General features: G+C 41.6%; 1 protein-coding gene across 1 annotated transcript in view; it reads left to right on the top strand.

The window, feature by feature from the left end:
* Nucleotides 1–13,751, top strand: part of coro7 (coronin 7) — a 146,888-nt gene that overhangs the window by 1,922 nt on the left and 131,215 nt on the right. Inside the window, exons 2-7 of the mRNA XM_084743947.1 lie at nucleotides 1,699–1,795; nucleotides 2,435–2,515; nucleotides 2,679–2,749; nucleotides 3,656–3,842; nucleotides 4,896–4,972; nucleotides 11,186–11,236. Of these exons, the coding sequence (XP_084600073.1) occupies nucleotides 1,699–1,795; nucleotides 2,435–2,515; nucleotides 2,679–2,749; nucleotides 3,656–3,842; nucleotides 4,896–4,972; nucleotides 11,186–11,236 (564 nt within the window). The remainder of the gene's footprint in view (nucleotides 1–1,698; nucleotides 1,796–2,434; nucleotides 2,516–2,678; nucleotides 2,750–3,655; nucleotides 3,843–4,895; nucleotides 4,973–11,185; nucleotides 11,237–13,751) is intronic.

Consider the following 13,751-nt stretch of genomic DNA (forward strand, 5'->3'; position numbering starts at 1 on the left):
CATCCTGCCGCAGAAGTCATGTGACAGGAGCTGTCATGTCAAACATTTTACAAGAAAATGGGGCAGGGAACAGAAGGAGAGTGGAGAGGCAGGCTCATAGGGATGGAAAGAGACAACAAAGCAAAGACGAGCAGGACGTTTTATTCTCTGATTAATGATTATCCAGAACAGCTCGAGTTTTCCACGTGCTTGGAGAGAGTAGTCTGGGAATTAAATTAGTCTGCTCATATTTGGCTGGAGCTGAGGTGTTCCACAGTGCCCTGAACTCAGCTTTTGGTGTCAGAGCTCTTTTTAATCATGAGACTTGAGGAAGGATTCACAGCAGAAGGTGGTCAGTCTAACTCTTTAATCTGAAGGAAAATGCTGAGGTGCAGAAAGACACACACCAGATCTTGTACATGTTGATCCAAATAGATTTGATAAGGAAAGACCAGCCTTTTATACTATACTGCTGTTCAATACTATAAGACTTGGCCTTAATATTACCCATTCAGGAAATGATGATCCAGATACAGGACTATCTCTGGGCACTGGAAAAGATTTTGTCAGAGTGGAATAGTTGTACCTATTTGAAGTCTTACTGAGATTTAGTTTAGGAAAAAATAATATTAAGTTGACTACCTCTATTTTCCATGCAGGTAGAGGTAATGACTGGTGATCTGGAGAATAGTAATAAGGACAACCTTTATATGTGAATAAATCATAAAAAATCTAGTTAAAGATTGTTTTTCATTCGGGTTTAACTCTCAACTTAAACTTAATGCTACTACAAGGAGTTTTTACCTGGTTATGAAACTCAGTCTCAGTTCATTACTGATGCCTCTATGGTCTATATAAGCAAACATGACCATTCACATGAAGACCGGCTATTTCTATATAGTTATTCTTAAAAGAGATGCCTTTAACCTATTTACTATGCAGTCTATGGCTCCAACTCAGTATTTGAACTGTAGTACCCATTTGTTGATGTGCATCTGTTACATTTTGCCCCTTCAACACATGCCACTAGGTTGATTTCTCTTTGAAATCAGATTGCAAGGAGCCTGTGTTTATGTTTTCCCAGCCAAATATGTGCAGAATATGTAATCCTGCTATGATAGATGCATGCCTTTGAAGGTTACTGTAAGCATGGGTGCATAAACAAAGCATTATTGCATCTTTCCTCAGCAGTTTTTTCAGCAGTTAAGTGCCCTCTGTAGGCCAAACGTCAGCCATGGTCAGTCTCTAACAGTTTTCTCAGGAGCAGCGCAGCAGTAGCGGACGCTGTGTCCTCTTGCCTCGTTAATGTTATGAAAGAGGTTTGAAGAGTTCTCTGCTGTGCAACACAGGGAGCCCTTCCACTTCCTCAACTGTTTGCTCATTCAGAGCTCGTTAATGTGCGTGTGCTCTCAGCTAAATCCTTCCTGTTTGCGTCTTTGTTCACTTCATTTTATTCTAGTTGTGACAGCAGCTTGCTCATGTGCTCCTCTATATTATAAGACAGATAAATTCTGTTTTCCTGTCGGGATTCTTCAGTGTAGCTGTAGTTGTCTGTGCTCTTGTGTAGACATGCCAAGTTCCACTGCACTGTGGTCTAATGAAACACTCATTTTATTTTGTTTTGTTATGCTGTCTGACTCCTGTTATCTATAAGCATTTCAAACAATTGTTTCATTCATTTTGATCCATTACTTGTGCTCTCTGTGTCTTTAAATCCAGGGATGGATCAACAATGTCCGAGCTGGTTCCTTCTCCTGCCAGGGGAACCACATCAAAGCCAGCTCCAAGCTGGTGGCCTTCAACACCGAGCAGGCTGGTAAGGCTATAAAAGTGTGGTTAACAGCAATGTTTGCTTCGTCAGTGGGTTCGTACAAAGTCTGGAAAATACTTATAGGCTACTCCTTGATAAAAAGTTTGATTTTCATTCAGCATAATCTGCTGTTTCATCTCTACAATTACTCATGTAAACCAAAATTATCCCGTCATTATTTTTGTCATTCACAGTGAGATAAGTCCTGTCTTAATCCCTTTCTTTGATCAAATAATCATGATCAAAACATACAATCAAAGTGGACATGTTGTGGACAGTTGATAAAACAAACAAAGTGTATAGAAGAACTTGCAATTGCATTTATAGTAATAGCTTAGTTGTGATGATAAAGGCTTTGAGAGTCTAGAAATTTTTAGTATAGTTACCATATCGTGTCTATTAAGACAAGACAGGTGTGTTGGAGAGAGAAGACCAAAAGGTTGCAAAAGGACTCCCGCACACTGTCTAACTTGCAATATATCATTTATTTGCGACGTTTTGGTACTAGACCTTCATCTGTGATAATGTATCTGTGATCTGATATCAGACCAATACTGGGGAATTTTGGTCGGGCTCTACCCTAAAGAGCAAGAGAGCAGGTTTTTAATGTGTGATCAATGATATTCTGTATGTGTGTGTCTGCAGGTGGAGGTATGCTGGGCCTGTCCTCAGTCAAACCTGGTTCAGATGGCCAATGGACAGTCACCCAGATCTCCTGTCATTCTGGTAATTTTATTTTATTTCAGTCCTCTTCTTTCCCTCCTCTCTGCATAACTGCCACCATAATCATAAAAACTAATCACATGAGAGGCGCTAATGCCTTTGCTCAGAAATGAAATTAAACTGATTGAATTTTTATTTTCTGTTTGTTTTCCTTCCTCCCTGTCAGATCTGGTGACTGATATGGACTTTTCTCCTTTTGATGAAAGTCTGCTGGCAACGTGCTCTGGAGATGAAACGGTGAGCTCTTTGATGCCCTGCTTTCCGTCCTTCATTTGCTCCTTCTTTCTTTTTTTATTGATCTTGTTTTATCTTGTTGGTGTATACTTACACATAAGTCCACTTTCCATCCTCTCTAGCTTTGTTGTTCCTGGCGGGGCTTTGAAAACGATATGAACCTGCTGGCTTTTTGTTATTTAAACCTTTTGAAGACTCCCTCCTCTCAGCACATTATCCTCCGCCACAGGTGCCTTAGCTTACAGGAATCTGCTGAGCGTGGGTCTGCATCTTCAGACTCAGCAGCTCGGTTTACCTCAGGGACCAGTGTAAACACGCACAGCTATTGCCACACACAGACTTAGACACACTGGAGTGGTCCGCAGTGCCCAGGGTTTGCGGCGCACTTTCATTCCTCTCATCTTTTGCCAACAGGACATATTGTTTCAACAGCTGGGTTCTGCTGAGCAAGTGAATTAGAGTGAAACTGAATGAATGCAGGAGTGTATTTTCACAGACTTAAAATGAATCATTATAATACTGTTTCGTTGCATCTGCTCCCAAACCCCCAATAATGCAGAGCAGAATCAATATCACGCAATATCTTTATTCAATAATTCTACTTTTCTGTTTTAGTTTAGTTTAGCTTACTTTTTTATTTAATTTCTTACTTCTCTCGTTATTTGATTAGGCACTGCTGTTTTGCATTTATTCCTTAAACACTTAATATTTCACTTCATTTTCCATTGTTTGGAAGAAATATGAAACATATGTACAGCCTGCTACGATATATAACAGAAAAATCTAATTTCACTGACGTTTGAGGACTGTTTCCATCGAAGTGGAGGGAGATGGAGAAGTTTTTGTTGATAAGTTCTGCTGCTGTAAAGTGCAGTAAAGAGCCAGCGCTCTCTCTCTCCGTGTGCACAGGTGAAGCTGTGGCGTTTGTGTGATCCAGAGCTGCAGCAGCCGAGCAGTCCGGAGCTGACCCTCTGTCCAGGCCAGGGCAGGCTGGAGCTGGTGCTTTTCCACCCCACCTCCTCTGGCTTGCTGGCGGTTGGCGCCACAAAGTCCCCCCTTATTTGGGACACCAGCCGCCAGGATGCACCACTAGCAGGTAGGTACACCTGGCAATGTGAGGCACATGCACACGTTTGTTTGCGTGCACAGTTTGTCTTAAAATGCACACCACAGCCCAATTTAATTTTGTCAAAAGTCTTTGTCGTACATCATGTCTATTACACGTAACATTTCAGTCTCTGTCAGTTAGCCTTCAGTTTTGGTTGTGGCCTGTTTTGTCTCTCTGTGCAACATGAATATATGTAATTGGAGGGAAGGTTCCTTTTTATAGTTGGGGGACTGTCTGACTGACACTGCCTACGTTTTACAGCCCTGTGGCTCTGTCTATGTGCCGGAGCAGCGCAGGTAATGTTTTGGTTTGCAGTCCTGGTCCCAGTCTCCCCGGACTGGCCTCAGGATGTAGTCACTATCCTCTGGCCTCACTCCCCAACCCCCCCCCCCACAAACACTGTGCCCCCTTTACCCCCCAAATCTCATGAGAGCTGGCCTGGCTGCTGCTGCTGCTCACTGCTGATCCAACTTTTTTCATACGCTGTACTCCCACACACACTGGCTTTCATCACCCTCATTGTGGTTGAGGAACAAATGTCTGAATGATCAAATAAATCTATATTTGAATGACTGTGTGTTTGGGTTTCAAGTCAAATCACTCTGTGTGTAAATGTCTTAACAAGTGCACCTCTCCTCTGTTTTCATCTGTTTGGTGTCGTGGTGAAACTGAACAATTCACATAAGCTGCGCTGTGCTCACTTACGGCACTGCAGCCTAACGTGTTATGCTCGTAAGTTCTCTCATATGCCTAAATCATGAGGACATGTCATCCATACTTTGTGTTTTTGTGTGTTTTCAGTTTTCTTCATGTGCTTGATTTATGGCTTCATCTCTCCCTTGCAGCGACCTCTCACATTTTCTGTCTTGTTTTTTATCTCGTCTGTACGTGTGCCGTCATACTATGTTCATACTGTGTGGCATCATGTTTCCTCTTTTTCTAAACCTTTTTCAACTTGTCCCTGTATAACATGAATCTTATGTCTCTGGTCCTTTACGTCTCTCTCTCACATCCTCTAAATGGTGATGTGTGTGTTTGCAGTTCTGGAGCAGCACAGTGACCACCTGCAGAGTCTGAGCTGGAAGCAGGACGGTTCCCTGCTGGCTTCTTCCTGCAAGGTAATTTTGTTTTATTCTCTTAAAGGAATAATTCAGATTATTTGATGGGGATGGAAGGGATGTAAGATGGCAGTAAAGCTCAGGTGTAGGAAACTAAGTGTATTGCTGGGGACGGGGTCAGCAATAAAACATATTTTAGTCACCAAAAATCAGTATCGGTGTACGATATATTTAGAGTATTTTCACTGTTTACCTTGCTGTTAGACGGCCTTTTCTGATGGGAAACCACTGTTACATAAGCCAAATATCGCTCATTCCAAAGAAACAATCAGTTATCCACTTAGAGCTTAGCTGTTTGTGTTTGATTTTTTGCACACAACAAACAAATAAAACTACTTATCAGTGAGTGTCAGTGTTTTAAAAACATTTTATCTCATTGTGCCTCGCATAACTTCGGTGTTTTCAAAGGTTACTTTGGAGACAGCAATATTTTACTTACGTAATGGCAGCGTCCCATTGGAAAAGGCTTTATGATGGCACCCTAAAGCAGTGAAAATATTGTAAATATAGCTTACACTTTAAGGCATAATATGGAACATTTTCCTTAAAAAACAATTAATAGACTGTATAAACATAATCCCTTTCAATCATCACTTATGACCCACTAGAAGTCTGCAGTGGTGTCTGTATCTGCAGAGATCCTGCCTGTATTTCTCATTATTTTTCCATGCTTGGGACACTTTACCAGCCTCAAATGTTGGTATTTGGCATCCTGGGAATAAGATTCAACAACCAACTATTATTTGAACTGGATTTGAAATGGATATTTGTAGATGGACCATTTTTTAGGTGGCTAAAATACATTTTCCTGCTGACACTGTCCACAGCAGTAACTTCTTACACCAATAGTCCTGCTGCTTCTCCAAACTGTATCTACTACTGTAGGTAATACACTGACTATGGATAAGTTCTCCATGAAACCCCAGTTCAGGTAGTTTGAACAATCCCTTAAACATCTTCATTCCTGTGTGGACTGAGGTCTGGTTGCTGTATTTGCTGCGTGTGACCACTAGATGCAGCCGCTGGCTCACATTCACTGCAGCACGTTTGGACGCCGCTCCTCCTTATCTGTTTATATGGGGTTTATTTAATCAAAATGTCAACAGGGGTAATGCTCATAAAAAGGGTGGGGATCACACATCACACACTGGATTAGGAATTAGTGAGCAGTTCTGGAGAGGAAAAAAGAATAAACTTGGAAAGCCGTATGACGTAAAAGCTAAGAGGCCGTTTGTTTTAATACGGTAATAGTGATGACAAAGAAAGAAATCTTGGCCACAGTTGATAAAGAGCCTGTGGAAATTCTCCTATTAAGACTGCAGACTGTATTAACTTATTAATTAGGGCACTAACAAGGGCACAAGCCTGCCTTTGAAGGATAAATCTATCAAGACTTTTGTTCGAACCTCACATGACCCCTGAACCTCTGTTTCCCCTGTACACACCCCTGTATGCCCCTTTGAACCCTCTTGTCTTCTGGTGCAAGCTGAAGGCTGATCAGGAACTCCTCTGACATGCGCACTAGTTATAAAGCGTATGTGGAAAAGCTAAGACGAGAGAAAGTCTCACTGACTCTCTGCGTCCATATGGCCCCGTTCTCATCGCTGTCATCAGGAAATAATCACACAGCTTGAAAATGTTTCCATTAGGTTGTTAATATTTTGTGTAGGAGGAGGAAGAAGGTGGTATGGGTTTATGAGTAGGGGGTAGAGAAAAGAGGGATTTATGAGTTGAGGTGGAATTGTTTCATGAACATGTTTATTTATTGGAAGAACTAGAGGCGTTTTAATCAGTGGGGGTTAATGTAATAAAGTTTTTCACTCAGATTTCAGGGTCAACAATGATTAGTGGGAATGATCATTTTCACAACATATGTCTTACTTTTTTCTAGAAAAAAACTATTAAAGTCATGATGTTGTGACATTCAAACAAACATCTGAAGAATATCATTTGTAAGTCAGGGCATCTCTGCAGCGCTATAGTACTTCATTATAATGCTTTTATGTCACACATTTTTCTCTTATCAAAAAAATTGCAGCTTCTGCCTTTTAGATATTTTGCTTAGCCATATTGCAGTTTCAATAATATGTTGATTAATTGTGCAGCCCTTTTATATTGTGACACCCCTAATTCTGATAATTGTGAAAATGCTTAATATTGGAGCTTGTAATCGGCTAGGCTGATAATCGGTCGACCCCTACTCAATGTATGGATCCCAATAAATTCCTGAATGTATCTGGATCCTTTTTAAAACCAAACGAAGATTGATTGATGTGAAAATGAAGCAGAGGCTCCTGGTGTATACTTTAGACAATGCATGATGAGCCTACTTGTGCTTTAGATGGAATAAACTCTGACACAGAAATCGACCACATGTGCGTATTTAGCAGGTATGATTGTCAGTCCAATCCCCGTTGTTTGTCTTTGCTCTGACAAGTAACAAATTACTCCCCCCATCACAGGCCACGTCCCAATCATGACATTTACCTTGACAGGATAATCATCCTCACCAGAGCTACTACCACCCCTACAAATGTAGCCTGAAAGAACAAGACACCTGAAAAGAAAAAGAGTGGGGGGTGGGGGTGAGCAAAGATCAGAGCCAGGGGGGCCTCTGAGGTTCTTAGCCTGTTGGGCTCTGGTGTCATTTAACTCGAAAGGCCCCTTCTTTCAATCTCTCCAATCCAACTTATTAAAGCAAATATGGCCTGCCAACATGTGGGTCCAATCCCCCCGGCCCTCCCATAGGGTAAACATTGGGGCACAGGGCTGGGGGGAAGATGAAGGGGAGACCACCACCCAAAAGAGCAGGAATCATGACAGGCCTCATTTGGACCTAGAGAGATGTATATTTATAACACACTCGGAGGGAGAAAGGCGCCATTCATTTTACGGAAGGCCAATCAACAGGTAGCAGGAGTGGAGTGGGAGAAAAGCCTGTGTTTCTCCAAATGATGGACAGGACAAGGTGGTATGCGGTGTAGAAATGGGGGTGTCACTGGATTTATAGTCCAACCATCCACCTCAAACGTACAGCACCAAATCCAAAAAAAGTTGGGACATTGAGTAAAACGTAAATAAAAACAGAATGCAATGATTTGCAAAAAACTGACCTATATTTAGTTGAATACAGTGCAAAGACAAGATATTTAAAACCACAGCACACATTTCCAGTTTCCATCAGTCCTTCTCAGATGAGCTTGGGCAACAGAGAAGTCCAACATTTCTGGATGTTAATAATATATGGCTTTCACTTCACACGATAAAGTCTTAATTTACACTGTACAACATGTTGCAGGCATCAAATTCAGAATGAGTGTATATTTATAATAACAATAGTGATAAGAGTGAGAGGTAGATGTGGGCATTGTGCAGGCTCAAACTGTCGATCATGACAGGCTGTGACACTGGTAACCGTGGGAGACTGGGAACGGGCGGCTGGCAGCACAGTGTGTTTGTTGATGAGCAGAGAGAGAGAGAGAGAGAGAGAGAGAGAGAGAGAGAGAGAGAGAGAGAGAGAGAGAGAGAGAGAGAGAGAGAGAGAGAGAGAGAGAGAGAGAGAGAGAGAGAGAGAGAGAGAGAGAGAGAGAGAGAGAGAGAGAGAGAGAGAGAGAGAGAGAGAGAATCCCTGGTTGAAGATTCCCAGAGTCCATGTGTGTTTGCATACATGTGAAAGTTGTGTGCAGCAGACTCACAGAGAAAACTCATTAACAGCAGCCTGAGAGTGAGGCTCCGTCACTTTGATTAAACAGCTGCTGTCTCAGCAAACAAACACAAACACACAGATGCACACACGGCTATCCTGGCCCTCCATCTGTGCATTTATGAGCTGAAGTGGTGTGTGTATGTTTGTATGGGTTATTGTCATAGGCTTAAGAGAATGTGTTTGCTTGTCTAAGTGTGTGTGGTTGCTTGGTGGACACATCTGTACTTGAGTAGCCCCTCATCTGGATGTTTGCACTGCCAGATAGTTTCCTCCCTCATGTTGTTGTTTGTACAGCAACACTTGGGTTGATATGCCAGTGAGTGAATTTAAAGGGATAGTTTGGATTATTTGAAGTGGGTTTGTATGAGGTACTCATCAAGCACGTAGCACAGAAGTTAAGCTATGTCCTGTTGTGGACAGAGTCAGCAACAAAACATATGTTAAGCACCTAAAAAAGGGTCAACACAAAACATGTTTTGTTGCTGACCCTGTCCACAACAGTACATTGCTTAGCTTTGTACGCCAGTACTGCTGCTGGTTCACCAAACTGGGGGTGTGCCAACAGTGAATGAGAAGATGTGTCCAAACTTTTTGGTACTGTATGTGCAATAGATATCTGTGTGTTTGTTTAATCTAAGGTGTGTTTGCAAGGACAGGGAATGCAGTGGCTGGTAAAAAATTAGGCATGTTGAATATTGATTGTACATTTAGATAATGGTTGGCTATAGAAGCTGTGGTGATTAGTCAATTGATAGATTCATTGACTGACAGAAAATTAGCTGGCAACTATATAATTAGCTGGTTCCAGCTTCTATAATGTTGGAATTTAATGTTTTTCTTTGTCATACATGATCATAAACGGAATACCTTCAGGATTTAGACTGCTTCTCTGAGAAAACAAAACATTTTAGGATGTCAGCTTGGGCTGTGGGGGTCATCTTTTACTATTTTCTGACATTGTATTGATAAAACGATTCATCGATTAATTGAAAAAATAATCAGCAGTTGAATTGATGGTGTTGGACTGATTTTGGCATTTTTGCAAACAGGTTGGCTCTTATCCATAGGTCATGTAGGTTGAAAATGTGTGTGTTGTTCTGGCACTGCTGCTTGAGCCTTTGGCTTAGGCCCGGGTCACAGAGGTCTGAAGATGTAGCCTTGGGGCATCATATTCATGGGTGGCCTACAGAAACACACACAGACACACACACACACAGGATAAAATGCTGTATTTATGTTGTGTAAAGCCAAATGTTGCATGCTGCTCGTCTGTGTGTGCTTGACTGTGTCACTGTCAGCCTCCTGATTCCCTTTGACATGTATATGTGTGCTAGGTGTGTGCGTGCTTTAGTCTAAGCCTTTATACTTATTAGCTGCTATCAGTCCCGTACGTCTCCTGTGATCACAGTCACGCAGCCGTATTGAGTGACACGGCTGCAGACACACTTGTCCCGGTCACAGCCTGATCCCATTAGGCCCCATTTCCTCTCAATCATGCAGGAGCCTTTCTGATTGGCTGCCGTGATTGATGCAGAATGTGTGTTTTGGCTGGCCGGTGTCGAGGCCATTGAGAGGTCACTGGCTTGCGTTTGCTGACGATGAATCAGTCAGAACACACTGATAGATTAAGGAAACTTCAAAGAGTTTGTGTTACTCTTTATCTGAATCATACTGAGGTGGCGGGACTCTTTATTAATGTTTTTAATATGCAGCTTTCATATTTCACATGTCAACTTTAGCTTCTATGAAGCTGGCTGAGAAACCTTTAAGTCTGTCCACCTTTCTTTGTGATAATTTTAAATATAAATCTTGCAGATGTTCTTTGACCTCCCCTGCATGTCATACTTATTCTCTTCATAAAGTTAAAATTCACAGTCAAACACTGACTTGCCTCACAGCCCCCACAGGTTGTTTTTACTTAATTTCAGATGTGATATGGCTTCAAATAACATCTTGACATTTTTTGGCTATTCTGCAATATATGATATATACATTTTCTCTAAAAATAACATACCATAAAGTCTCAAAGACTGCAAACATATAACGATCTTAAAGAGTAATGCATTGCTATAGATTGCTGTAGATTAAACTACCCCAAAGTATATGAAATGGTTAAAATAATCTCACCCTTAAACATCTCCAGCATACATTGATGCAGCAGTAATATTGATCCGAACTTTACTTGTAGGGACTCAGTTGTCAGTTTATTTGGTATACCTAGCTAAAAGTAATGCAGCCCAGTGCAGTATTTCTTCATGTTTGCCCCCTATTGCAGCATACTGAGCATGCTGAGCTGCCACCCAATCACAAAAATTTATGAAAGTATGGCTATATCATGCACCTGTGGTATCTGATAAATAAATTCATCAAATTCAGAAACATTATTTCAGGATTGCTTAAAATGGAAAAAAAGGCATATTCTTTTTGCATCAGTATCACTTTAAGGGTACTGGTATCTTAATTTTTTAAACAATACTTATTGTGTTTTTTTCTGTCCCTCTGTCTAGGACAAGATGCTGCGAGTGTTTGACCCCAGAGCTCAGCTGACACCTGTTCAGGTAAGTCCCAGAATAAAGCCTTCACCACACTGCCAAAACAGCTGGCAACTGCTCAAGGGAAAACAGGGAAATCTAATGCAGCTCTCCAGCTTAGAAACCCTTTATTTAGCGCAGAGAGAACAGCTCATGAGGGGAAAAATACACCTGGCTCCTGTCACTCCACTGTCATTTACTGTAAGTGCTTGTTTTTATCCACACTACATGTAGTGATAAACATGCTGACAGTAACCCAGTACTTCCACTCAGTGATTCATCTACTATTGATTTATGGATGTACAACACAAGCTGCACGTCCTGCTCTCCTCTTCCCACGGGTATGCATCCCACGCTAAGGTAGTACAACCATGAACCTCTCACACACACACACACGCACACCGTGAAGCCTGTCACCAGTGATGACCGGACCTGCGCCAACAGAACTCTGTCACAACCAGCAGCAACCGGGAAGTGGAACAGTGGAATTTGTGTGTGAAGGGAAGATGAAGATGTAGATGGAGGGGGTGTGTTGAGTGTTGTCAGAGGTCAACACTCTCATAAAATAAGACATAGGAAAGCCCTTTATTGTTCCTGTTAGAACCTTTTGTAAAGGTTGAATCAGGACCTTTTCAGAGAGTTCTAACTAGAACAGAACATAAAGGCTTATAACCAGAACCATCTGTGAAAGGTATAACCCACAACCTTCTATGAGAGGTTCTACGGAGAATCCTTATATGGTATTAGGGTTAGCGTGCCAACAAGAGCCCGCTAGAACCTTTTCATATTCCATGGGTTTTATCAAGAACACACCCAGAAAGTTCTACTGAGAACCTTTTTATATTCCATGGGTTTTATGTAGAATGCACCCAGGGGGGTTTTACCAAAAACCTTTTCATATGCCAAGTGTTTTATCTAGAACCCACCTAAGGGGTTCTCCCTAGAGCCTTTTTTATATTCCATGGATTTTATCAAGAACACGCCCAGCACACTCAGGGGTCCTGTGGAGAACCTTTTTATATTCCAAGAGTTTTATGTAGAATGCAACCAGGCGATTCTACCAAGGACCTTTTTATATTGGTATAATATATAGGTTTTTTATTTAGAACCAACCCAGGGAGTTCTACTGAGAACCCTTTCATATTATAGTACAAAAAACATTTAATGAACACATCTTTAAGGATTTCAACAATCCTTAAAGAACCCTTTCTTTAAAAAAAGGTCATTCAGTAGCAAATGTCCTGGGTACAACTCTTCAGGAAGAGCCCTTTTGGAACCCTTATTTCTAAGAGTGTATTCTCACACTCTCCAGCGTTGGACCTCCCAGGGCGTTTTAATTACGGAGATGCTCGCTCTGCCTCAGGCCGCCGGCTCTCTCATTTGTAAATATGAGGAATCCTGCAAAAACACTACATGCTGCAGCAGATTAAATATTGGACCACAGACATACCTGGAAGGCACGTCACCCTGTATGGAAGTCAGAAGGAGGATGACTGCATATCTGTGTGCTCATGTGTTGTTCAGTATGTGTTTTTGAAACTTTGACACCTTTGTGAAAGGCGTACTGTTTCAGAGGTATGTGATGTCATTGACTCTGACAGGCAGCAGCGAAAAAAAGGGTTCATGTGTATTTTTTTCTTTGTGGCACGCTTAGAACTGTGTGCCTTCACAATACAGAGTGCGGCTACAGTGCATGTGCGTCTGTGTTTGCTTAAGTAACATGAGTGGAGTCGGCTGGCTCCTCTCCAGTGTTTGAACCTGGATGTTTACATCAGGTGTGTCAGTGTTGAAGTCCCTTTTTAACACACAGCTTTTCAGCGGCCTGTTTGAATTTTCTCCATTGCGAGGGCTCCGTCTGTCCTTCTCTGTCACCAGACATGCAACGCGGACATAAAGCTTTTCAGCAGCACCCCAGATTGCCCAAATAAATGCTATTCCAGGTCCTCGGTCACTCCATGTACTCCGTTTAACAAATGACAAGCAGTAATTGGGATAAAATTGCACTAATGCTGCATGTAAATCACTTTGTGCAGCTGCAGGGTCTCATTACTTTAGATTGAATCAGTGTTGGGTAGAGTCTGACTGTCTGAAACAGCGTCTCCAGTAAGAGGCCAGTGGTTACTGGTGGCGGGGATGTGCTGCTGGGACATTCCAGGCACGTCTATGGCATGTTTGACTTCATCAGATAGTTGACAGTGGTAAGCAAAAGACCGTAATGGGGGGAGGAAAAGAGAAGGAAAAACATGTGACAAAGGTCTTAAGGCAGATTCAAATCCTGGAATATGTGTTAAGTTTTAGTTTTTTGGTATGTGCTTTAGAAAAAAAAACTCCTGGGCTACCTACTACTTACTTATTAACTGCAACATTAATGTTGTACTTTTTACTAAACTTAATTTATCTGGTAGCTGTGACTTTGCAGACTCTGGTGGAAAATGTAATTAGTTTCTCATGTGTAACTAAATATCTTTGGGTTTTGGATTGCCAAAACAAGGTATTTAAAAACATCACCTTGTACTTAAACTGAATGGATATTTTTCACTAT

The sequence above is a fragment of the Lutjanus erythropterus genome, chromosome 19 (genome assembly GCF_056507025.1).
Source record: "Lutjanus erythropterus isolate fLutEry1 chromosome 19, fLutEry1.hap2, whole genome shotgun sequence".
NCBI classification, from domain to species: Eukaryota; Metazoa; Chordata; class Actinopteri; order Lutjaniformes; family Lutjanidae; genus Lutjanus; species Lutjanus erythropterus.